Source organism: Sylvia atricapilla, chromosome 4 (assembly GCF_009819655.1).
Source record: "Sylvia atricapilla isolate bSylAtr1 chromosome 4, bSylAtr1.pri, whole genome shotgun sequence".
Classification (NCBI taxonomy): domain Eukaryota; kingdom Metazoa; phylum Chordata; class Aves; order Passeriformes; family Sylviidae; genus Sylvia; species Sylvia atricapilla.
Genome location: NC_089143.1, coordinates 46448031 through 46474107, shown reverse-complemented (window position 1 = coordinate 46474107; position 26077 = coordinate 46448031). Strand labels below are relative to the sequence as shown.

The 26077-nt window shown below is 42.1% G+C and overlaps 1 protein-coding gene and 1 long non-coding RNA gene across 3 annotated transcripts; one reads left to right on the top strand and one right to left on the bottom strand.

Annotated features, from left to right (window-relative positions):
- The first annotated feature begins 7042 nt into the window (after positions 1-7042).
- FAM241A (family with sequence similarity 241 member A) lies at positions 7043-24689 on the top strand. Of its 2 annotated transcripts, none has more exons than XM_066317803.1 (2): positions 7043-7216; positions 20913-24689. In XM_066317803.1, exons 1-2 carry the CDS (start codon positions 7121-7123, stop codon positions 21156-21158), a joined length of 342 nt encoding a protein of 113 aa, XP_066173900.1. In that variant the 5' UTR covers positions 7043-7120; the 3' UTR covers positions 21159-24689. The 2 variants fall into 2 exon arrangements, with proteins under 2 accessions (XP_066173900.1, XP_066173901.1); XM_066317804.1 differs by lacking the exon at positions 7043-7216 and adding an exon at positions 11764-11964.
- On the bottom strand, positions 8854-14234 carry LOC136360501 (uncharacterized). The gene is made up of 2 exons (XR_010743466.1): positions 13955-14234; positions 8854-9568 (listed from the first exon to the last, which is right to left on the bottom strand). It is a non-coding gene; the product is annotated as an uncharacterized lncRNA (long non-coding RNA).
- Positions 24690-26077: the final 1388 nt, after the last annotated feature.

The window sequence follows — 26077 nt, the reverse complement described above, 5'->3', positions numbered from 1 at the left end:
TCCCAGCTACATCTTCAGGTTGACCTCATGTGGTATTTATCACTTGAGCTTTCTCCTCACCTCATCTGGTGGTCGCACAAGTCAGAAGAGACACCCAAGGTACTTTGAGAGAGGTCCCCAGCAGAGGGACTGGATATTCAGTAAACAAGGGACCTTAGCCAGGAAAACATATCCAGCTCTACCTTCCTGTCTCACAGGATGACTGTCAGGTAGTCACAAAGACTTAGTAATGAATTAACAGCAGATCCAGAACTTTATTTAAAGGAAAGACTTCACAAATAAATTTTAATAACAAACACTTTTGAGGGAAATTTTCTCTGCTTGGGGACAATTAGCAAAGAAGAGAGGTAAAATTAATCAAATAAACGATCCATTGTGAATTATTCACATAATTTTATGGAAAGCCTTAAATTAGTCCAAGATAAAAATCCTAATTTATTACTCCCTTCCCTGAAGCACAAGAATACGTGACAGCTTCAAATAATCAGGCTTTGTTAAACAAGAAAAAAAAAGCAAGTTTAAACTAAATCACTTAGGCCTTTCTGAATCTTTAATAACTCTCTTGACTGAACCTTGTCAGATCCATAGTCACATTAAATTAATTACAGCAAATGAAACTGCAGCCACATAAACTCAGGTCACCACCAAACATAGCCCTGACTCTTCAGATCAGCTTGAGTCTTGCACACATGCACATACACTTGGAGCTTTCTCACAGGCTGCTATTGTCAGAAAATAAAATAGTCTCTATTGCCAGGCTAAAAACAAAACATTATTTGTATGGGGGCTCTGCCAGTCTTTCTCCCTATGTCTGTTCATCTGCCCACTCTGGGGGGCCAGAAAGCCTTCTCAGTGAAGTGCTTTGAGTAAGGCCATCCCTTTCCTTATCATACACATAGATATTAATTGATACTTCTTTGAGAAAATCATGCTACCACAATCACTTGTGGCTGCCTGGGTGCTCAGGATTTTAATCAGGAATTGATATGATCTTTTCCAGTTTTAACCAACAGGCCTCCTCTGCTGGCTCATATCCCTTTTGTTCTTTTTGTAGTTTAGTTTTGTATGCTCAGAATTGCTCAAAATCCTAATTCATCTGTCCACATGAGATTTAACACACATGCACAAGCAACCCCCCCAGACAGCAGCCTATGATTGTGGCCTGTCCTTACTTGCACTTGGACAAATGACAGCTAAGGGTTTATTTTAGTCTAACAAATTTTGCATTATGAGTCCATACTTATTAAAGTACCCATTGGCTGAATATCCTTGTCCTCAAAACAAAAACAAAACCAAAAAAAGAGTAAACACAAAGAGATTCTCAGTGGAGGAGAGCAAGAATAATTAAATATTAGGGATGAGGTCACAGATTCAGAGTGTAGAATGTTCAGCATCAGTGCCTTATTAAAGGTTTTTCTCTCCCTTCTCTTTCTCAAGCCTTGAGCCATTTGTTTCTGTTCCTATGACTCAAAGCTCCATCCTGGCTTGGTGGCAACAAAGCTGTTTATGGGACTGGCTAGGAATGGTCACAAGCTCTTTGTCATACTTTTCATGTATGTTTCTTTCCTGGCCCACTGCAGGGTCCTCCATGCACCTGCAGCTGCGGGAGGGCAATGGACCACCGGGATGGATGAGGAAGGGAGAGGCAGGGAAAGGGACCCATGAAACTGGTGTGGTGGCACTGTAAAGATAAAGCATCGTATTAGTACCCTGTCTGATTTATTTCAACTTAAAGATGAACTAAGAATAGTTTTATTGCTATGGAACACAGCAAAAAAACTACTACAAAAAGAAATGGGATCTATTCCTGTGGAAAAGTGCTGGAAGCACAAGAGCTTTGTAAGTGGCAGCAAGCAAACTGGACCCATACTTCCCACATCCCAAAGTAATAAATTAATAAATACCCTGCTGTAAATTCTGACTGTCTATACATTTTCAAAATATTTTTTGCTGCTCTGAGCTTATACTGCAGTGGAGTAAATGCTTATAAAAGGCCCATGGCAAGCTAAAAAAAATCAAAACTCACTTCTGAGGTGGTAGCGAAGAAGAAAGCAAATAAATTACAAAAGAGCAGAGCAACTGAAGTAAGCAAATTTAAGTTTTGAAATTTTGTTTCGAAAGCCTACTAATTCTAATAGGATATTGATCCTTCAAGCAGGCTATGGAGAAAATCAGCTACTCATCAAGGATTACAAAGTAACCTAAAAACAGAACGAAATAAAAAAGAAAATTTTTGAAGTTGATAATACTATCCACAGGAAATGGCAGAATTTACTCGAAACATTTTAAAAAAATTACACTGGCAAATGCATTAGCAAAGGTACTACAGAAAACCACCCTGCAATACCTAGGAATGCTCCAGGTGACCTTTTGTAATAGAACTTCTCTGTTACTGTTTTGCTTCTGCCTTTCTGAGCCCGTGTATATGAGCCAGTGTATATTTTGCTTTGACCCTTAAATGAGATTGCATGATACGTATCAGCTATTGGAGAAAGATATTGCTACTGTGAGGTGATCTTCAGTGTCCTTTTGTCATTACACATGGAAGAAAAAGGAACCAAATTAATTGTTTCATTTCATTTTTATTCAGTATCCTTTAATATATTTTCATGTTTTGAATTCTAATTTCTTCCAGTCCACTTTGTATCCGATGCTGGAAAAGCCCTTTCTTGTATTTCTTAATATGCTTGAAGGATCTAAGGAAATTACAGAATTTAACAGCTTTACTTCAAAAATCCATGTAAGATCTGCAATGACCATCATAAGCTGCATGGTCATATTGGACAAATTGTCTGAGAGTTTAGAGAATTTACTAATATTAACATCTGGAATATAAAGTAGATAAAGCCCATCAGAGAGTTCAAAATGTTCCATTCATCAGTAAATCCATTATACTGTATAAAACCACATTGACCTTTTACCAGTTATGACAAAAGTTTCCATTAACCGAGGTTTAAAGAACCTCTGTTGTTTCCAAGCCTTTTAATATTTAGATGAACTCTGGAGATTGAAAAGATTTGGATTAAACTGTGCAGTCAGCAATCTGAGTGAATCTCATACTGAAGTCTGTTACATCTGTTGGATGCATATAAAGAGGGGGAAAAAAGTTTTGGTTAGGTTTTCTTTTTCTGAAGTTCTTAACCACATAGTTATTAAAGGAAGTTAGCTGAGTTGGCACTGATAGGAACTGGCAGGTAGCAAGCAGGTGAGAACTCTGGACATCCACTGTATCTAATTCCTGTCCCTTCTGAGTCTCCACGAGGACGAGTTTTGTGTTGGGAATAATTCCAAAGGCTTGGTCTGGAGCAGATGCAGGCACACAGATGTACATCTGTTGAATTGGCTAGTTTATGGTGTCTGATTTTAGGCTGACAGTGGCTGTTCATGCCAGCTTTCTACTAGGTGGGAGAGAGGACACACAGTGCCTGCTCTGGTGTAAGACCTTTATACACAGTGCTAATCCATCAAAAAAGTTTGACCCTTTGAACCAGAAAGGAGTCTGTGTGCTACATGGAGATGTCTTTTTCAATCTGGAATTAAATGGCCAAAACCTGGTTTTGTTGTATCATCAAACCACAGCCTGCATTCTGGCAGGCTTCAGCTTTGCTTCATGCCCTTAGGCAGGTAGCTGAGACAGGCAAGTCCAGAGGGCAAGAGCAGCTGATGTCCCTAGAGAAGGGTCTCACTGCCCTAGCCATGACACCAGCCTAGAAGACTGTGACTGAATGCCAGGGGCATGAAAATAAAAGCGCGGGTGAATGGGATACATTTCCCTGGGCAACCAGACCAAAAGAAGCACTCTGTGTGACTCAGCTGCATGTGATCCCTGTGGTAGCATGCCTTCTTCTGCTGCCTTTAAAATGCTGTTCTCATTACCTAACTCTGCACCCGGGATCAGGAAGTCTCTGAACCTCAGACTACCACAAGAATACTCTAAAGAAGTATCACTGCAGCATCTGTTACTCTCTCCCCACCACCTACTACTGGCTTTAGTCAGAGTCAAATAGAAGGAGTTTAGTCCCACTCATTCCAGATGTGTCTCTGTTTTGCAGCCTAGAGCAGTGTTTCAGCAAGGCCAGGACTCATCCTGTCCTGCCTCTCAGCAAAGCTGCAGCATTCAGTCTTCCTCCAGCTGCAAGCACTGTTTTTTACAAAACCCCTTTAATTATAGATTTTTAGCATGAGGTTCTGACTCTCCTTAGTGACCCCCAAATAAAAGAGTTGTGCAAGGTGAGCTTGGGGAGATATTTAGCTTCCATCTCTGTTTTTTGTGTTTTGTTTGTTGGTTGGTTGGTTGGTTTGGGGTTTTTGTTTGATTTTGGTTTTTTGTTTTGGTGGGGGTTTTGTTTGTTTGTTTGTTTGTTGTTTTGTGGGGTTTTTTTGACATATTGCTTTTTTGCCTATCACTTAAGTTACACTGAGATTTATCCTCACACTTTCTGAAAGTATCGCTATTGCGAGAAGGCATCATCAGAAGGTCAGCTGTGTCCAAAGGGCTTTGGGGGGTGAGGAACTTCCCTCAGACAGTGATCTTGAAAGGAAAGTTGCTAAAGTTGTGGGGATCTCTTTTGGTGACAGATCCTTCAGCTTGTTCTTGTAACTAAATCCTTATGAAGTTACCAGACATTTCCAAATGTCAGAAAAAAATCCAAATTTCAGTAAGACAAAGAAAAAACAGCCAGAGCAGTTTGCAGCAGCTCAGCTACATTTACAGACCCAGGCAGCAGTGTACAGAGCACATGAAGCCTCAGAAAGTTCACCATAAGAAAAGCTAAAGGTTGTCATGTGAGCATTTGCTACGACGGGGAACAGGGTGTTTTAAGGTTAGTGAAGTTGCACAAGTTGCAATGGCGAATGCATCCTAAGAGATCTCAGTGAAGGCTTCTGAGTCCCTGTTCTTTCCCTGAGCACTGGATTTGTTACCCCAGAGGTGCTTTCACACATGGAGAGGGCCAGGGAACCCAAGGTAGCGCCACTGCACTGAGCTGTTCACTGTGAACAAACAGTCAAAGGCTGGCAGCTGCAGTAGGAAGGAGTGTAGCTTTTTAAGAAATACGACAAACTTTCCTTCACTGCAGAATTAATGGAGGAATCTTTGTCTACGGGGAGATAACATCAGACCAGTGGGACTGCAGATAAGTGAGGAAGAAAGAGTAGCACCAAGCCAGCCAACACATGTTCTACTGCTCTTGGCAGGATGGTCCCTGGTCCTCAGGAGGCAGTGGGGTCAGAGGCTGTGCTGTGAAGATCAGTGGTGGCCTCAGCACAAACTTGTTCTAAAAAAATTCTAATGCATGTTTTTGTGATCCACAACACTGCAAAGGTTTATGGATATAAGTGTACTTAAAAAGCTCACTGAAATAGACACCTAATCTATGCTTAAATTAAGACTTTTTTTCCAGAGGGCTTTTACAGAATGTCAGTACTATGTGTGACACTTCGTTTCTTCACAAATCGCCCACAGAGCACAGAACCTTGGGGATGTTTTACTACACTGCTGCTGAGCAGTCATATTGTGCACAGAGATGTATCACCACAGTGCTTGGTGGTAAAGTCCATAAGATTTTTTCCTTGGGTTCAGTAATTTTGCATGCCAGCAGGACTGAAATAGTTTGTTTATAGTCACTGTCTAAACAGTGTGACATTTCTTCAAGCCTCTCCCTGGTTCCTGAGAAAAAATACTAACAAACAAATGGCTCATGGATGGGAACTCTGGTCAAGCAGTTAGTCAGGTCTTCAGGGCAAATTGGTTTTGGCCACCCCGCACCTTGGGGAGCAGATTGGGCCAGTTGTTCCATCAGGATGAGGAGCCACAGCCGAACAGAGCAGGGTGTGCAGAGCAGTGGCCCCTTCCCCCAGTGCCCAGTCTCAGCTGTCCCGGTGTTGGCCTCTGCAGCCAAACTGAGGGGCCTGGCAAGTGCCGTGTATTGCCCTCCACCTATGAAGAACACTTGCTTGTGGGCCTGAAGGTGCGACATGCCACAGTACACAATGAGTGATTCTTTGTGATGGTTTTAGGTGCGCTACAGCTACTGCTGGTTGTTGCCCAACAATAATGAAAGGAAAAGCAAACAGCAGTTTGCTCCACTAATTGCTTATGGAAAGAGAATTGAGCCAAGCAGACCTGCCACCAATGGTACATGAACTGGATGAGGAGAAGAGACGACTGAGTATGACAGCAGTGGTCCCACCACTGAAATCCAGCTTCACTTTCAGACTGTGTCCTTCCTGTACTGGTGTGGACAGCATGGATAAGGGCTGGCAGGAGCGAGGCCTCTCTACAGAGGGACAGGGGTGCTCAAAGCGGGAGCCAGGCACACCTTGTGTAGAGGCACTCCATTAACACAGAATCAGTGAATCCCTTGGAAAAGGGAACCTCTAAGACCACTGACTCTGTTAGTCCAGCACTGCCAAGTTCACCACTGAACCGTGTTCCCAAGTGCCACATCTACACATCTTTTAATATCTCCAGGGACGGTGATTTCACCTGGGCAGCCTGTCCCAATGCTTGACCGCCCTTTCAATGAAGAATTTTTTTTCCTAAAATCCAATCTAAACCTTCCCTAGCATTCTCCATAGACAAAGTCTTATCTTCGGGGTCTGCTGTTGCGTTTCCTTCTTCCCAGTGTGTATTAGTTCCTTTTAAAGGACAGAAGACACGATCCGAACAGCTTCGGAAGAGCGGGGCCAGTGTTTCCTCTTTCCCGAGGGAGGAACAGCCAGTGCCACACCTCACTCGGCCAAGAGGCAGCCGTTCCTCCCCAGGGACACACCAACGAGGAGTGGTGCTAAAATTAACGCTTTATTAACACCTGGCACTTCCTGCTTTAAACAAAAGCTTTAGAAATCGGCTGCTTGGGGCTGTTTGTTTTGCGCTCTACCGAGCCGCCAGCGGCTGCCCCGCCCGAGGGAGAGCCGGCAGCAGGAGGCTCCCCGCCCCGGGCCCCCGTCCCCGCGGGGCCGCTGCGAGTGGCCTCCCCCCGCTCCCGCGGCGCCGCCCTCCCTCCGTTCCTGCCTCCGTTCCTCCCTCCTGCCGCCGCTCCCCCGGACCCCGTGACGGCCCCGTCCCGCCCCGGCAGGCGGGAGCGCGGAGAGCGGTCCCGCTCGGCGCGGAGCGGCCATGGGCTCGGCGGCGCAGCTCCCGCCGCCGCTCGGGGAATGCGAGCGGGAAGCGGGGCCGGCGGCCGCCCGGCACCGGCGGCGCCCGGAGGAGCAGGTGGGTGCCCGCCCGTGAGGGGTCTGGGAGGGCGGGCCGCGGCTCCGGGGCTGCCCCCGCCGCCGGGCAACAACAGAAAAGCGGAGACGCCTTTTGATTCCTCTCCCGTGGCACTGCCGGTACAACCCGCCCGTGTGAGCCGCTCCCGGGTAACGCTCCATTGCGGCGGGGCTTATGCAACCTGCGTGGGGCTGCCCACGCGTGCTGCTGGAGTATCCCGCCTGTGGGCCCGCCTGACCCTCCTGCTTCCCTCCGGGACGCCTGGTCCGTCTGGACGAAAATGGGAGCAGATGTACAAAGGGTAGTCCCGGCACGGCATCCACATGTGTCTCGCTGGAAATAACCGGGGTGCTCTTGCCATCCCCGGAATTCCCCCCAGTAGTTCGGCTCTTGGGTTCCTTCGCTTGAGTATTTTAAGCTTATAGTCTCTGTATTCCTTAGGAAACGTAATATATTGTAATTGGAGGAAAACACCCAAGTATTTTTTTTTTCTTCAGGATTTATATTTTTATGGCATGGAAGTGGGTTTTTTGCTTAGGAACCGTTTCCCTATTGTTAGCTGTAAAGTGCCTTTCCAGGCACTCTTTTGTTTTGCACACAGTATCGTCCCGGTGTTTAGACAAAGGCAGTGCTCTTAATGCACCTTTATTGATGTTTCATTTAAAGGAAAAAAGAACACAACCTTTTTCATGCACAATAGTAGAATGCAGTGATCTGCTCTGAAATGTCCGAGCGCTCACGATTGCACAGGGGCAAACAGAGCTGCGGGAGCGCGTCCCTAAGTAATTTCTGGGTGGTTTTGATTTCGTTAATCGTTTTTGTTGAAAATTCTTAGAAGATGCTTTGCACTTAACCATAAATAATGACCCATGTACAGCTGAAATAGTTTAGTGTTGGAAAGTGTCTGGTAGTACTTGCGTGACATTACATCTAGAAGCGGGCCACTCTGAAATATTCTGGTATTTAAAGATTCACTTAGCCACATTTACGTAAGTCAGTGCATCTTCTTGCCCCTTTCTCTGAAAAAATGGGGCAGAGCAGAGCACACGCCTGAATGTAGGCTAAGGACAGAACGCACCAGGGGAGGCTCAGAGTTCTCTCAATGTCCATACACCCTCTTGCAGGATGTCGCAGGAGGCAAGTTAAGAGTACTTGCTGGTTTTGCTCACTGTCCTTTCTGGAAAGAGAGGTTAAAAAGTTGCATCTGATCATTTCATGTATTATTGTGCTCAAAGTGGTTGTAATTCCTTGCCAAGGAGCTTTTCCCTGCAATTTACAGCTGCTTCTTAGCGACGGGTGTGTTGTGGTTTCAGGGGACGGTGCAGGCTGAAGAGCTGCCTTCCAGTGGTGCCTAAACACATTTTTCAAATGTAACTGGTAAAGGTACTTCTTGGGTGGCCACAGCCACGCTTGGCTGGCAAACTCTTGCCCACTTTTCTCAGGCACAGGTAGTAGTCCTGGCCCTTTCTGACAAGTTGGGGTGTAACAATAGGATAGCAGAAATTTTAAATAGGCCACAAGGAAGAAGGAGAAGGTCCTTCCTATTTCTTGGATATGTTTCACTGTCATAGCACAGAGTAGTTACTCTGCATACTGAGGTGTAGTCATCTGGGAAAATAGTAAACTAGATTTGGAAATAAGGATCATGACTCGCCTTTATTTAATGCACAGAGAGAATTTAAGTATTGGACAGAATAACAGTAATAATAATAATTGGATAAATAAGTAGTGTTATTTTATTTTTATGTCTAGGGAAGACACACGGAGTTGGTGGTACCTCCACTTGCTGCAAACTTTGGACAGAAAGTCCCAGATTCTCTTGTTCAAGAGAAGAACAAACCTGTAGCTTGATTTGGAGGGTCTCCTGTGTCACCAAGCCTTGTCATGCTCTCTACCTTTTATGTTTTCATGAGTGTGTTCAGTTTTCTCTCAAAATAATCAGTTTCCCCTGCCCTTTTTGCTCTCGTGGAGGAATTGTCGCTGACCTCTGCAGTTCCAAAGGGCAGGGATCCTGTTTCCAGGCTAGGTCCTTATTGGAGTCTCTGGTGGAGGCCCAGCGCTGTCACTGTGTTTGCTGAGGGTATTTGCACTGCTAACACAGACTCTGGTCCTCAGCCTGTGTTTTCCTGTTCCATGTTCTCTCCTGAACTATAAATGCGTGCACAACTTCAGTCATACGTGCAATGCAAACGGAATCAAAATCTGCTTTGGTGTTGGTGTAAATTTTTATTTCTGTCATCTGGTGTGAAGTAAAGACTGCATGAGAGAAAATCCTTTGGCCTTTTTTGAGAGGGACTTATAGGTGAGGATCTGGGGCTTCAAACCTGGGTCTGATTTGGTTTTTCCCACTTCCTGCAAAGTAAACACAGTTTGTGTAAGACCATACCTTGAACATAAAACTAAAAGAATAACTTCCTGACAAGCAGGACCTAAGTAATAATGAGTACACCCTTTATTTTGTTTGGGTTTTCTTTAAGAAGAGAGTATTCTGTAGGAAATAAATATATTTAATGCCAAACTTTAATTTTTATTATTTATTTTTATAGCTTGTTATTGTGTCAGCACAGTCATGCTTAATGAAATTACTTGACAGGTACATTTTTGAAAGAATGGAAGGATACATAACGAAGTGTTATACGTAGCCTTTGAAATTCATTATTGCAATAGACTGTAGAATCTAATCACTTCTGTGGTTAGATTTGAAAGCTGAACTCAATGATAATTTGATTTGTATTCTTTGTATGTTTGCATGCAAAGGTAATTACACCTATTTTATTCTTCAAAGCACTGCAGGCCCTAGGTAGTTTCTTCCACCTCTCCTGTATTTCGGTGCTGGGGTTCAGAAGAAGTAACTGAAGACACCCAAAGATTCAGCTGCTCCTGATGCCATGGGAGTAGGTTGCTTCTTTGCCCCTCAAAGTCACATTTTTTTCCCTAAATGTTGATAGTTATTAGTCAGACAAATAAATTGTCCTGTATTTTCAACACCACTAGAGATAAGGACCTCAAGCTTGCTTCACTAACCCACTTCCTAAAATAGGTTGGCTGCTGTCACATTACTACATTCTAATAAATCTCATCAACACCTATAAATTAAACTGTTAAATAAGAATAGAAAAGTGTGAGTGTGTATTAAAAGAAGTTGATACATTTGCATTGCCTGCATCCTGCACATGCCCTACAGCAGGACATGAGGTGGTATTAGCGGGATGTACCCTGTCTGTCTGTAAGGACTTTGAAGCCAAGATGTGTGTCACAGTGGAGTTCCAGACAGCTGTGGCACTGTGGTTGTCTTCTGTGTTGAGAACTGTGGGCAGTTCCCTGTCTGGGCAAGAACGGGGTTTAGTTCCTTGTAATCAAAATCGAAGGCAATAACGAAATTCCCAGTTGGTTCAGTGAGGCCAGGATCTCCACGTCATGCTGGTTTAGGATGCACGAAATCCACAGTGCTGTTCAAGTGTAAAACCAAGGCTTCTAGAAAATGTTTAAGTGCAGAGTTAATATGTACTACATTTATTTGCTCTAGATATATTAGCATAGACTATTACCTTTTCATTAACCCAAGTTTGTAAGCCTTTGGGGTGTTTTATTTTTATTTTGAGCAGTGTTTTATGGCCGTAAGTAGAGTACTTTATCTTCTGATAGATGGCTTCAGATTTAGAGGTGCTGTTACAAAAGGGCTTTGAGAATTGAGAACTTTGGTGAGGAGGTATGGGTGTCTTAACTAAGTTCAAGCCCTGAACTTTTTTAGTAACTTTACAGTATTACTAGTATTTCTGCAGAATGAGAAGGATGAGCAGAAATAGAACTAGAGAAAATATTAACAGACCTGTGGTATGCCTTGTGTAAAATCTTCACTAGGCTGTGGTTGTGCTGTATTTCTCAGAGTGGTATCATTTCAGTCATAAGTCAGTAATGACCAAGAATGTTTTAAAGTACACTTGTATATGTGGAACTTGTAATGCCTAAGGCTGGAAACCTATTTCTAATTTATTCCACACTGAGATAATCTGAAAATTGTAGGTTTCTCCTGCTCACAGTTGTTGGAATTTATTTCTGAAAGTAGTCATGCTTGACAAGTAGGACTTAATCCCAAATTTGTTCTGGCTCTAATAAATTAACTCTGTTACAGAGGTTAATAACTATAAAATAATAGATGATAATAACTTTCTTAAAAGCATTATTAAGTCTTCTGGGGCTTAACAGCATTTGAAGAAGAAACCTCAACCCTTCAAACATACCTTTAGCACCTACTATAGATAAATGATATGCTCTGTTTGAATGATGGGAAGATCCCATTTTCTTAAAGAAAAAGTTATTCTGGAGATAGAAGCAAATGGAAATATCCTCTCTTTAAAAAGCAAAATTAACAGCTGTTGCTTTTCAGCAAGCCAGTGCATTTGATACCACGCTGAATGTATGGGGATTGCAAACCTTTTTGTTGAGTCAAGCTGGGCAGTTTTTGTGGGGAGATAGATAAAGGGTAGTGCTAAAGGCAATCCTGCCTCTGATACACTGCAGCTATGTTAATTATCAAAGAGTGGGAGCAGCCTTGCCCTCATAGCTATGGGTGTGATAAAAGAGTGAGTTAGCTGGCAGAGAGTCAGTCAGAGTCTGCTGATCGTGCTGGGGGGAGGAAGGGACAGGAGGTCATGCTAGGGACAGGAAGGAGCAAGCTGGAACTGCAGAAGGAAGAGAGAAAGAGCCAGAGCTGTATGGAGCTGCCCATGGGAGGCTACAGGGAAAAGGTACGAGAGACTTCCAGATAACAAGGTGCTGATGCTTGAGGCCTTCTGAAGTTTTATTGAAGCATTCTGAATGTTCTGGCTGTCTGGACAGTGACAAGTTTAGTAAGGACCCTGATAAATAAAATCCAATGGAAATTTAATGTTGCAGGTGTAATGAAAAGGTGGATTAGGTACTGCATTTGATCTGGTCTCTGTAAAATTGCAGTACAGATAGGGTCTAGTTACAGGGACAGTAGCAGGAACATAAGAAAGAGTGTAAACAGCATCCTGAAGTGAGAGAGTCAGTAGATCTTGGCATGGAGGCAGGGAGGTTACCTCTCCTACAGACCTTCCTGAGCCAGGTTACTGTCTTTCACACTTTCTCATCTGGTGCTGTATTAGTGGGGAATTTACTCCTGAAATTATGGGACTTTTTTTGTCTTTATCAAGGGAAGCCTCTATTCTTTTTGAAGCTATCTCTGTTCCACTTATACACAAATTAAAGTGTCTGGAAAAGCCTTTTTATCTCTTTAACGCAAAAGTTCTCCTGGTATTTCAGAGTTTGTTCCAGCAACTGTTGATTCTAAATTTGAGTTGCTGTAAAAGCTGACTAAAGGGAATCCAGTGCTGTTGCTTTTTTTATGTTGTTGCTTGTTTCTATAGAGACATCTTGTCTCAATTTTATAAATTACTTTTAGATTCTTGCTGTAAAATGTGTGTTAACCCAATCTTTGGTTTGCAGTTTTTTATTTAAACTTTCTCTAAGTGTTGGTAGCTGCTGTAAAGTACTTTTAATATTAGGAATTTTTCTAGTTTTCTTTGATTTGCTTCTTTTTCCCAGAGATAGGAAGTTAAATTTAGGTTTTTCCTGTCTTGTTTTTCATCTGGAATTGAGGTGTTGGTTTTTTTTTTTCATTTCCCAATCTATTGATCTTTTCATAGTTAAATATCAGATTAAAATGAGCCTAGAGAAATTAACCGCGTTGTTGTTTTTTTTTTTTCTCTCCAGACAGTTGAAATTAATTTTGTTATCTTTATAGTCTGTTGGCTGAATATCAAGATCTTTTTACTGCTTACATTTACAAGGTTGAACACTAATTGTTAGTTTTATGCTAGCAAAGCATGCAAAGGGATACCAGTCTCTTCGTGTAGTAAAGAGGAATGAAATCAGAAACATTTCCAATAAAATCATTTGCCCTTCTTAAGGCAAATTTCACTTTCTTTTATTAAGTGCAAGATATCTTTTAAGTACAAGAAAGCAGGGTGAGATCCTGATCAGATGCTAGGTGTTACTAGTAACGAAACTGCTTTGCATATGTGGAGGAGTAGGAGACAGAAAGGCGTCACCCACCAGGCCAGTGTGTCAGCGGGGCTTGTGCTGGTGCCCTGCGATGGGGTGAGGCTGTGGCTTGCACAGAGAGGAGGCACCCAGCTGGGAACCTGCCCTTGGCTGCAGATCTCCAGAGCCCGTCTGTTGTGGTGCATTTTGCGCTTTACCAAGTTTCTGCATGCTTTTGTTCTTTGTTTTATAATGCTTTGTTCCATGTACCCTATGTTTTATGCCATTATGGTTTACCCCAGTTATTGTTAATAATTAGTCATTTATTTGACACCTGGGTCCTGCCTGTCACTTCGAAGCCTCACCTTGATCTCTAGAAAGTTCTGGTGAAGACGTCGAGTGGTTGGTGGAGTCCAAGTCCCCCTTCTCCCTTTGTCCCTTGATTTATCCTATAAGCTGTCATTTATGTACAAAGTCACTCCCATCCCATTCTGGATTGGTTCCAGATGGTATCCTCCCCACTCCCCCACCCCCATATTTAAGGTAAAAACCCACGAGTTTGGTCGGCTTTGGCAGGCTGACTCCTGGGTGAAAGGGAATCGTGAGAATTTAATAAAACCCAGTTGAAGTCCCCCACCAGAGTTCCATCCCTTTATTTCTCACATTGTTCATGCTTCTGCTGAGGCAAGAACCCACAGGATCAGAGCTGTATTCCAGAATGCAGGACCTTACCTTTTTGTGACAGCGGTGCCAGAGCTAGCCAGGGAAAGAGGGCGAAAGCCCTGAGAGAAGCACTGCCCCGTCACACCTGTCCATAGCATTGCACTGGGTGGTCATATGGCTGAGTACCAGCAAGATTGGATCATTCCATCCCTCAAGACTTCCATGGATGGCTACCCAACTATTAAATATTTGTAGCTGTCTGTTGGCTGGTGTTTCCCTATCTGCACCCAGCAGAAGTTGGTCTCTTTTTCTGGAGGGGAGGGGTTTCTTCCAGCCTGGTCTCTGTCATCTACTCATCTACTCTCTTTCTTCTCTCTCTCTCTCTTTAAGAAAAAAGAGTGGTCCTGAAATATTTTCAGTTTTAGTTTGCATCTTCTAAAAAAGATTACTCTGAAGCACTCTCTTCTGAACATTAACATTCTGAACATTAACATCCCAACTTACTGAAAAATACTCCCATGTTTTTGAAAGTAAGCTTGTTCTTAAAGTCATATCTCACTGGCTTTTTTGACATTTAGGTGTCTGTGGGCTTCAGATGGCAGACACACCACCTGTTCCCTGGAGTAAAAATAATCACATTGGAGTAAAACAGATAGTGAATAGTTAAATACTGCAAGGAAAACTCCTTGGAAAAAAAAATGAAATGTGCAAATGAGCATGTAAATGTGATATTCTTGCATTTCTTTATTAGAGGGTTGGGATTTTTTTAACATCTCATTCAGATGTGATTAAACACATCCTTGCTCTGAAACTCAAAAGGGATTTCTTTTCTATATAATGTGGAAATAATTCTCTTAAATACACCATTCCTTTTCTTTCCTTTATAAATGTACATGTGATGAATTGTGATTTGAGGTATGTCAAATAAATTGGAGGCACTGGTGCTTTTCTGTGTTGGAGGTGAACATTGTGTATAACTTTGTGTCATCTCTCATTGCCTTCTTTGCCCAGCAGCACTTTTTTTACTGTAAAATCATAAGCTTTTGCATGGAGAGAAGTGATTTTCCCAATTCATTGGCCTTTTCTCCTCCATTGTTGGAGTTCAGTGTTTGTCTAATGCCCTTTCAGGCAGTTCATACAAGAAAAGAGGTAATTATAGACTTGTACTCAGTCTGGTGCTGTTAAGTCTGTGGTGGGAATTTTTCAGGTTGTTTGAGCAAGATAAGACTGTTGAGTTTTTTTCTATTCATTAGTCATGACCAAATATAAGAATGCTATTTGGTTTGCTTTAATGCATGCTGTACCTTCAGAGTGGTTGAATGGTTGGAGGTTTTTTAACAAAATGTTATCAATCTTCATATGGAGCAGGTTCCTTATGTTCATCTGTTCCTTCCTCTCACAGAACAAAGGCTCTTGAGCTTTCAATTATTTCACTCACGTCGGTTACTTGGGTTTTTTTTTTCCACACACACATACACAAAAATCCCAAACTAAACATCTCAAGATTCTTGGGCTAAGTGTGGAAAACTGTGGATTAAGCTGCTGCTTCAGCAGATGAAATGCCTGGAAAACCATAACTATGCCTGTTCTCCACAGGCACATTATAAGTGAGGTTACAGAACTGAAATTTGTGTTTACTTTAGAGCTGTTCAGTCTTCCCAGCAGAAAAAATAAATGTTAAATCTGTGTTCCCATGCTATTTCTGATTAGCCACAGGAAAATAAGTTCTCAAGTGTGTAGGGTAGTTTTGTGACCCTCTTGGATCCATTTGTGTTCTGCTTCATCCAAGAGCAAGGCAGATTTCTTGGTGTGATCTGGAAATGGTCAGGTGCAAGAAATGTGTGCTCTCAGCAATTGGAGGGGAAAAGACCGTAAACTGGCCACATTACACACAGAAAATGCAGACAGGATCAGTTGTAGGCCATTGTGAAAAGTTCAGTGTTAACTTTATCCTTCTCTCCTAGGAAATAGCATATGACTCACAGCAAAGATGGCTTCTTTCCGGGGGGGAGGATATTCTGATGCGATCTCATGTTTCCCTGCCTGGTCAAAGCACCCTTTGATAAGAAGGGGGTAAGCAAAAAGAAGATTGTCCTGTCAGATTGGTGTGGCATAGAGAGACTGTCAGCCTGTGCTCGTGACACACCATGTGTTTTCCTGATTTTAGGAAGCAGTGAGTTTTCAGTGAATGTGTGGAAGTTTGCCATAAGCAGGGGTAGTTAGTGGTCAGAACACAGGGAATTTTGTGTGTTGTGTTGATGACAAACATAACTCCAAAAGCCACAACCGGATGTTACTTGGGTTCAGTAGGACGAGTAGGACTTTACCTTCTTTGTTGTTTTAAAGCTAGTCAAGGAAAGATTCAATTTCATGGGAATTTTCTTTCAGAAGCACTTCAGGGATGTAGGAGCATCAGCTGTTCCAGAAACAGACAGAACTTTGCGCTTAATAACTCCTCTGTGCCCTCCTCGTAGGGTTTCATTGTGAAAAAAGATAATTTTATGGCATCTGTGAGGGCCTGTCATGGTTCTCCTTGAAGCATCAAAGCCCCTAAGTCATTTGGCCTTAACAAAGGGGGAAATTTAGTTCCAGGTTTCAGTATAAAAGGTTTTCAGAGTTTGGATCTTCAAGTTCTGAGTTTCTGCCAGTAAACAGTGGGAGACGGCAGACGGTGGTTTTGCTGATGAAAATGTGCCATTTTGAATAGGGAAGGAAATTTTACAATACCAAACACCTGAAAAGACCAGAGGAAATGAGGTGGGAACCTGCAGATACCAGTGGGCTTGTGAAGAGCATTGTGCTGAGCAGTGGAGCAGATCAGATGCTTCCCTGTCTCTTCTGGATGATAACTCTGTTTTTAACTTTAAATAATTTAAAATAAAAAATTAAAAACCAAATACAAAATAGGGTATGGAGTGCTGCAAACTCTGGAGCCCCCAGCATAGAAAAACACATGGACCTGCTTGAATGAGTCCAGAAAAGGGCCATGAAGATACTCCGAGATCCATGAAGATGCATCTCTCCTGTTAAGACAGGCTGAGAGAGTCAGGGCTCTTCAGCCTGGAGAAGAAAAGGCTCCAGGAAGCATTATAGCACTTTCCAGGGCCTGAAAGGAGGCAACTGGAGAGGGAATTTTTACAGAGACATGTAGGGATAGGACATGAGGGAATGGTTTCAAACTGATAGAGGGTAGATGCAGGCTAGGTCATCCCAGTGAGTCGAAAATCAAATTGTATTGATCTAAAATTAATTTAAATTACAATAAGAAGTAATTCATTACAGTAATTTCATAAGAAACATTAGGTTAGGAAACAAATGCATTCAGCATTTCTAATACATTCTGGTTTAGACTTATTCACTTAGGAAAGCCTCATTCTCCCTTCTCTTCAGGAATAATACCTTATGAGTATATTTGGTGAGTGTCTTTAAGCCAGTTGGAGGAAGGGGTAGGGGGGCAGAGAATTCTTGTCTGGAAGGCAGTGCTGCTGTTCCTCTTTTTTCAGGAGATACTTTGGGCATGTGTTAATCTCTGTCCATCTAGATCTCTGGCTGTTCCCCAGTCCCTCTGAATTTCTTCACGGCTCCTATGTTTCAAAGAGTGAGGAAAGGTGAAGAGTGGCCCTCTCTTACATTTCCTCCTGGACTGTAGCAGATGAAGTCTGGGAGTGCCCCCTGCGTGGCACCTGTTATTTATGAGGAGAAGAGCAGCTGGGAAAGGCCTGGAAAGCATGTTTTCTCTGGGGCTAGTGCAGATCAAGAAATTCCCTCTGCTCTCTCCTGATACACAATTGACTCTTAAAAGTTATGATGCCGAGGCCAGGCTGTTGATTTTTTTTGAAACTAACAGCTTTGAAACAGACACTTCTGCTTTTACAGGAGGAAGCTCTGGTTTTGCAGAGGCAAAGGGGTGCAGCTGCCTGGAATGGGTACATTTCTCTCTCTGCGTTTTGTCTGTTATGGTAGTGTCTGTCTAGCTTCAGGCTGATTCAGCAAGATTAGTATGAAAATAGCCCTATGAAAATAGTTCAGTAAAAAGTAAAGAGTCAGCTGGGAACTGTGTGTTCGCTGAAGACGGCCAATTCTAAAATTGTTTAGAAAAGTATTTTTCAGTGGAAGGAAAAAAATAATAATTGGGTTCTGAGGTTATGATTTGAGAGCTATGGTTCATATATGGGAGTGCATTCTGTTGTATGGTTGCCCTGAAAGTTAGTGAGAGAAATTCTAACTGCAATGTTAAAGTGTATTTATTATTCCTTAGTTTGGAGTATTGTAATATTACTGGCATTTGCCCTAAAGGTTCTGTTTTAGCTACACCTCTGAAGAAATGTATTTGTCCAGAATGTGAAATATTATGCAGTAGTAAAGAAAAGTATGCCATAAGTGTTTCATGAGTGTTCATGTGTTCTGAGCTTCACTTGCTTTTTGCTGAGTTGCCTGAAGCAAGATATACATAGCCTGAATTAACTGAAGCAGACTTTGAAGTCTTGAGAATTTCCATGATTATTCTGAAAGGTTTTGTAAGCTATTGAAAAATATTTGGAAAAATAACTTGACGCTTGTTCTGTAATTAAACACACACTTGTCAGTCTCTGTGCCTGGCAGCTCCGTGTGTAATCACTTTAGAATCCACAAATCTACCCTTGTTTGAGAAGGTGAGGGAGGGGTAATGAAAAAATCAAAAATACCTGGGCAGCCTAAGTGAGATGGAATTTACCATGTTTACCTTGTTTAAGAGTCAGTGTGCAACTTCTTGCTGTTTGCTTATCAGAGCAAGTGAGACTGTAAGTGCATTCGCGTGTCCTACAGCTGCCTTGTAGCAGGAAGGAGGTTGCTGGCATGGACACCCTGTGTGGTTAATCCTGCTTAGCCCGGGAGGAGCTGCAGAGGGGCTTGCAGACCTGTGCCTCCTGGCAGCCTCCTGGCCAGTGCTGTGCCTGCTCTGTGCGAAGGCTTCCAGGACCTTGCTGAGCACCACTTGTAACAAGGCAGGGGCAGAGAAGTGATGTGTGTGTTTTCTCTCTCCTGGCTGCCCTGGCCATGGCTAGAAAATTTCTCAGCTGATTTCTCAGCTGCTCTCTCACAAGTGGGCTCTGCACCACTTGATGTGAGCTGTGCTCTGATCCTCTCCACCATCATCTGCCACGTGCTCTCTCTGGTCTCTGCATGCAGGAAGCAAATAAATGGATTTTCCCAGCACATCCCTTCTCTTTTCCTCTTGTGTTGTTGTGATCAGTATACACTTAGGCTAAGAGTCTGTTTGTCTCCCTGTGCTCTTCGGGAATGGAGGGATAAGAGTTCCGTTGTGTTCCCAGCCCCAAAGGGTTTACAGGCACTCCCAAGAGCTGCTGCTTTTCCAGAAGAGACTGATCTTGAAACATGAAGATTATTGATGAGTTAATGTTTATTTCAATTAAATAAATCACAGGTAAAATGCTGAAGGCAATCCAGTAAGGTGGAGAAAACAACCTAGGCCTTTGAATTGGGCTGAAAAGAGGTGCGGGAGGGTCTGTCTGTGCATAACCTCCAGTACTGCAGTTCTCCCATCTCAGGCTCTTCAGTAGAACTGCAGAAAGAGTGAACAGAATATTAGTTACGAATTAGTTTTGAACACGTTACTATTTAGGCTTCCTGCACCTGTCCCTTTATGGGATTCAGTACTGAAGCTTAAACCAGTCTCTTTATGAATAAGTACATTTAAAAAAGATCCAGATGCTTTCAGCTGAGGGACTGTTGGGGTTTTTTTTCAGCAGCAGCTGTAGAGCTTTACCCAGAGCATTGAGCCAGCAAGTTCTGCATGGTGGCCTAAAGTCAACCTTAGAAAAACAACATTGGCTTCCTTTGGTCTTTGCTGGATGTTTTTCTGTAAGAATGGTCATTCACTTCATTATTTGCTCTTAAATGGAGAGCCTTGCACTGGTGTGAAAGGGAATTTCTGTTTCTCTACCACGACCATGCCGTGGAACAAGGTATGCAGAATATCGTTCATCCTTGAAGATGGGGCATGTTTGCTTTGAATCTGGGAGTAGACTAATTGAACATAGAGCTTGCAGGCAATTTGTAGGACCTATTGATCAGTCAACTGAATTATTGATGAGTACCTGCATGTGTTTTCACTGCTGCCTAACAGAGGCATTAGAAGACTCATGTTCATCATCTTGAAAGCATGTTTGCCCTGTCATATCCGAACACTAGGGCAATAAGGTTTTGTGCAAAGAATCTCTGGACACGGGAAGAGAGATGGGATCTCAGGCTCTAATCTAGTTAAAATTTACATGTTTACATGAAACAGTCATGTTTTCTGCAGTGATATTGACTTGTGGCATCTCCATTTAAAGACTGACCTCTGCCTTCCTGTGCATTTCCTCTGCCATTTTTTATTTCACAAATAGTCCAGAACTTGTTTCTCCTCCCCTTTGCTTTTTTATACCACCACTTTGCATCTGTGCAGTCCTTGGGTCTGTCTTCCTTTGCCTGACTTGCATGGCTTCCTACATGAGGATAGATGTTTGTCACTTTCCTGGTCAGATCCAGTGCTCTTCTTTTCAGCAGTGATTAGTAGCCCTTCAGTTCCCTGGGCTTCAGTGCAAAATGCTTCACAGTTGATGTTTAATAGTTTGATATCATTCTTGTGGTTCTGGAGATATTCTGGATATATTTCAGCCAAATCCCTCCCTGAAATTAGAGGCATCTCATTCCATTGTGGTTGCCCTGACAACCACAGGCAGCTTGCACAGGTAAGATGTCTGACCTGTAGGAGAGCTTTACACCTCCTCGAGAGTGGCATCCGGAGGGAAGGGAGGCTGTCATATATTTGTAGCACTGCTTCAGATGTCCCAGGTTTGGACCAATTAGCATTGTACCAAGGTCACAAACTATGTAGCATTTTCAATCTCTTGATTTAAGGAGTAGATTCCTTGCATGTATATCTTAGTTTTATGCATTCAGATAGAAACAGATGAGAGACTTGTTCAGAATCACAGTAATAAAATCGTAAAATATATTTCTTCTTTTTGTCTTCCCTCTGCAGGTCCACCAAGAGCAAAGGAACCACACCACAGAACCTGTGATAGATGACTATAAAAAGATGGGGACTCTCTTTGGAGAACTAAACAAAAGCCTTATCAGAATAGGCTTCACAAGGATGTACTTTGGAGAACGGATAGTAGAACCTGTAATAATTATATTCTTCTGGGTTATGCTCTGGTTTCTTGGCCTACAAGCTCTTGGACTGGTAGCTGTTCTGTGCCTTGTCATTATTTATGTACAACAGTAAAATTTTATAGATACTATTTGGATTATGTATTTCAACACTGTTACTATGTCAGTGGATTTATGTGTTTAAGTAAATGGGTGGTATATCAAAAGCTGCAATGCTTCAAATTGCTGAACTGATGAGGGGGACTAAAATTACATTTTAAGCCAAATCAGCAGTGCCCTACTACATCTTTTAGGGGGAAGAAAGGAGATGTTTGTAATATAATGGTATGAAATGTACTGTTTTCTGTGCTCTTGGGGTCTTAACCAAAGGATTGGCTTTTCTTTTTCCCCTCCCCTCTCCCCATGTTCTTGCTTTGTATAGTGAAAATTTCATGTCTGTTTTTTTGAGGATACTTGATGTGAGTGTTCTGTTTCACTGCTGGAGGGACTCATGTGCTGTTTGTTCCCTGAATCTGCATAATTTGTTAGTGTTTTGCTGAAAAGCTACGTCTGCACAAGGGAGGTTTGGTAACAAACACATTTGTAAGATGAATACAATTTCCAGACACAAAAGCAACTTTGGTTGGTGTAGTTTATAGTAAGCTCTCCCGCAGAAAAAAAAGCTGTACCAGTAAAATGCCCTTATTACTAGTGTTAGTGACTTCACAGAAGAGTTGTTGTTTAGGAGGAATTGCAGTCCTGCATTGGCCAAGGGGTCTAATGTAGTGCTGCCATGTTTTTTGAATGTGTACACAGCGCCTGCTGCTATTTTTCTTTCTTTATTTTTTGTACTTGCTCTTTCCCCCAGCTCTCCTTCTTAAGATAAATATTTGGATAATTCATGGAGTCTGTAGGTAGTTCCAGCTGCAGTGTTGGACACTTGCCATTCCAGGCAGTAGAGCCAGAATGTTGTCTGCTTCCTCTGGGTGGTGTGAGAAGTGGCTGAACAACCAGATATCAGAACAGATCTCTCAATGCTTCCCACATTTGCTGCAGTGTGGGCCCACACAAGCTAATGCTTTGTGCATCTAAGCAAACTGGACGTGTTTCCTCATGCAAGGCAAGAATGGAGTTGAGACCAGGTGGTCATTTTATCTAGTAGTCTTAACTGGTTCCTTTCCATACTAGGCAGTAAAAATGCCTACCTATAGGTATTCATCATGGGCCACACAACCTAGAGAATGGGTTCTATAGATTCAGGAATGGGTGCAGAATTCACTCAGCTCCCCAGTAGCCACCCCAGGGGTGTACCAAGTGTTTCCAAGTTCTCTTCTTGTGAAGAGAAACAGAAAAATGGGACAGAATCTTTACTACTACTGCTAAATAGGCTACCAATTTAATATTTGCTGTGTATTAGTTCTAGCAAGAAACTTAACTGCAAAATTGGCTTCATCTGTGGTAGAGTGAAATTACATATTTGCTCAAAGAGATTTAATAGGAGATGTGAAATTTACAGAAAATTACTTAACCTTTTGCAGTGACTTTTTTCCTAAATGTTTTTTTACAACAATAAATCAGTTGAAGATGCTGTCTTATTCAAAGACTTTTAATTTTAAGGGAGAGTTCTCTTTAGCCCCAGTCCTGCATCTGGATTCTCAGGTCCAGCTTTATGCATGGATCATTTTACCTGTTAGGCTCTGTTTCCAGGACTCTTGGCCCCAGTTCTTACAGACTTTCCTGTTAGGGAAATAATTGTTATTTAGGGCAGTGAACATGAAAGCCCAGCTCCTCTAGAGTCTTTTGTACTGAAATGCCATCTCTAGATGTGTCTCTGTGCTTTTCTAATGAGCAAGTACTATCCTTCTGAGGAGGCAGGTCACCTCTCTGGATATTCAGATGACTCTGCATGTGGATTCAAGAGGCTCTGCTGACCCAGTGGCACTGCAGGGTGCTGGGAGTGAGGCCCAGCTGTGTAGTTGGATGGCAACTGGTGTTAATTGGCACCTGGTTAAATAGTTATGCTGATGGCAGGGCAACATTGGACAGCAAAAGGTGTTTCTGGATACAGGGGGTTTTGTTGTTCACAACTTGAAGTCCCAAAGCAAACAGCAAGTACAGGCTGAGCTCAGAGCCAGGAGCTCTACACTCAAAAGTGCCTAGGGGTAAGCTTTGGGTTTGTTGAAAGAGAACATCTGTTTACATCTTTGCGTATTTGTATAGATAACATGATGGGGTTATGTGTATTCTCCTCCTGTATAAGGGCTATATTACAAAAGCATCCTGTTGTTAAAAGTAAAAAAAAAAAAAAATCCTTTCTTCCCACAGTCCAGTTACTGTACAGAGGATCTCATCTAATTCCTTTGATCCCATAGGAAAAAGTGTGTCTGTGATATCCTTGTTGCAGTAGTTCTCTTGCGTAAAGATGCTGTGCTGTGAGGTGGCGTGTGGTATTTCCTTGAAGTAATTTTGCTCTGTACATAAGGAAGGAGGAACAGTGAACCACGAGTGTGACCAACAACTTCAGCAAGAACATTGTTTATATGCATGTGACCTTTCAGTGTGAGCAGAACGGTGACTGTTGCACTCATGAGTTCAGTTCAGTTGTTTGTTCGATGTTCATGTTTGTGTACATGTACTTTGGGGAAAGGTGGGGTAGCTTTGGGGCTGAGATTGTGTTTAGTGAATGTCTTAGGTGGTTTCTCTTAAGGATAACTATGTCTTGTTCTTTATAGAAGTTCTGCATTTTTAAAAGCATCAAAAAATAGTGTTAATGGTGTAAGGTTGGCTGAAAATGGAAAAAGAAGAATGCATTGCATGGACAATCCCCCTCTCCTGTTTGGTTTCATACATTCCCTTGTATATAACAATTGGTACTGAAGTGTCTGTCCTAATTTTGTGCTATTTTGTGTTATTACTTATTTGTACTATGTCCCTCTCATTTGCAGGGAAGACAGGAGGAGCTAAGGAAAAAGGGGAACTGGGATAGAATCAGACATAAAGAGTGGAAAGTGGAATGTGGTGATGTGTATATGTGTCTAGAGAAATCTGATCATAAACGTGTGCCAAAAGTGAGAGAGAAGTGGGTGAACAGTCCTTGCTTGTGTTCTTTATTCCATCCAACATAATAGGAAGGCAAAAGAAGCACTAAATGTTCAAAGGATGTCCCTAGCTAAAAAAGCAGGTTAATTTTAAAAAAGAAAAATATTATTTCACTGTTGTTTGTATAGTAATAATTGATAATGTTATTTATGCCGTTACATGTTATTGTTATTATTATTATAGAATGAACTGAAAGCACCTTTATGCATCTCTGTGTAGGACTGTATGAAAGAATTATGTCCCTTAAATCTGTGTTAAATAACAACAAACAATATAATTCTTGTTGGTCAGTGTGACATGGCAAGTGTTTTACATAACCTCCATTTTTTAAGGGATGGACTCTTCAGTACTGTTTCACCCCTGCCAAATGCATAAATGGTTGAAATAGTGTGTACAGAGAAGCTCTGCAGGAGAATCTTGGAGAACCCTGTTTGCACTGAAACATCATCACATCAAAACTGTCCATCAAAAACAGAAAAATCGTATTTCTTAAAAAGTCTGTATTGAATGAATCCTATGGGAAGCACTTTGTTACTCTTTCTAATAAAAAGCATTGCCATCAATCAGATCTGTGAATTCTTTGTGGTGCTTTGTTCAAATTTGGTTACTTGGATCCTTTCAAAATGTCATGGTAGGCCCAGATGAAATGGGATAGCGTTCAGATATCCACTGAAATCGGTCAACTTGCAGCTGGTAGAGAAAAATCTGCAGTACAGGAGCTGAATAAACTGCATCGGGTCTCTATAGTTGTATGCAGCAAGTTGTGCTAAACTAAAAGAAAATAAATAGTAGAGCTAAATCTTAACAAATAGCGGCAATGTTATGGTGTAAAGTAGCTTTTGTTTCACAGGATATCTATTTTGCATCCAGAGCAGCCTCTGAAGGGAACCAGATGTAATTGGGGTGTGAAAAATGCTTTGAAGTGACAATTGCTCTGCCACAGAAAGGTCTGGGTGTTTTCAGTTGGGTTTTTTTTAGATGCACATAGAACATTATGTGGTTCAAAAGAAATCTACTTCAAACTTTTGTTTTGCTTCTGGAGGTCAGAAAGGCATTCATTCTGCCACATCCAGCAGACACTTAAATGTATCTGTGTTGCTCAGGATGCCCAGTGAGGTAAGCAGTTTGTGTTTTTTTAAAGTAGCAAAGTTGAATTTTGGTCCTTTAAGCTCTTATTGGTGAATGTGCACAAAAAAAATAAGGCTCATCCCTGAATAAATTCAAGCCTTCAGGTTTTATTTCAGTTAAAGCAACTTTGTCAGGCTTTTTATAGGGTGCACGCAAATTCAAAACAGCCTGTCTTTGATTCTTTCCATCCTGGGTTTTACTCTAGGGTTTGGGAACTTTCCTTAGCCTCTCCCCTCTGCCAGAACTGACAGCTTTATCTGCTTTGTCCATTGCTCCTTTCACTCTGGCATTTCCTTCTCTAGGGGTGTTCACTTCGAACAGCCTCTGTGCCAAGGGTTTAGGCTTTTTCATCATTCAATCTTCTTGAAAGCTACCTAGACATAAAATCTATTTTTAGATTGGTGTTTTGTTTGTTTTGCTGTGTGCCTGCTTATCACCAGAGGAGAAAAAATCAGAGGATTTTTTAAAAAGGTATGTATGCTGGTCAGTCACTTCTTTTTTTACAGTGCTAGCATGATGGTTACCAATCTGTGATTTGTGATCACCAAAGAGGGCATTGCAAATATGGAGGGCAAGGAGTTGTTGGGAGGTTGGCACCAGGTTTTTGAGAATTGACTAGTCAAGCAGCACGTGGCTTAAGAGTTGTTTCAAGCTTAAACAGGCACGTGGACTTTTAACTTTAACTTCCCTTAACTCCTACCAGTGACTTGGTTGCTTCTGGGAATATCTCCACATGCATATAAAATCAGCAGTATTCCTTCTGCATTTACTCTGAAGAGAACTGAATTTTCACCAGCTCTGTTTCACAAAGAGGAACCAAAGGGGATG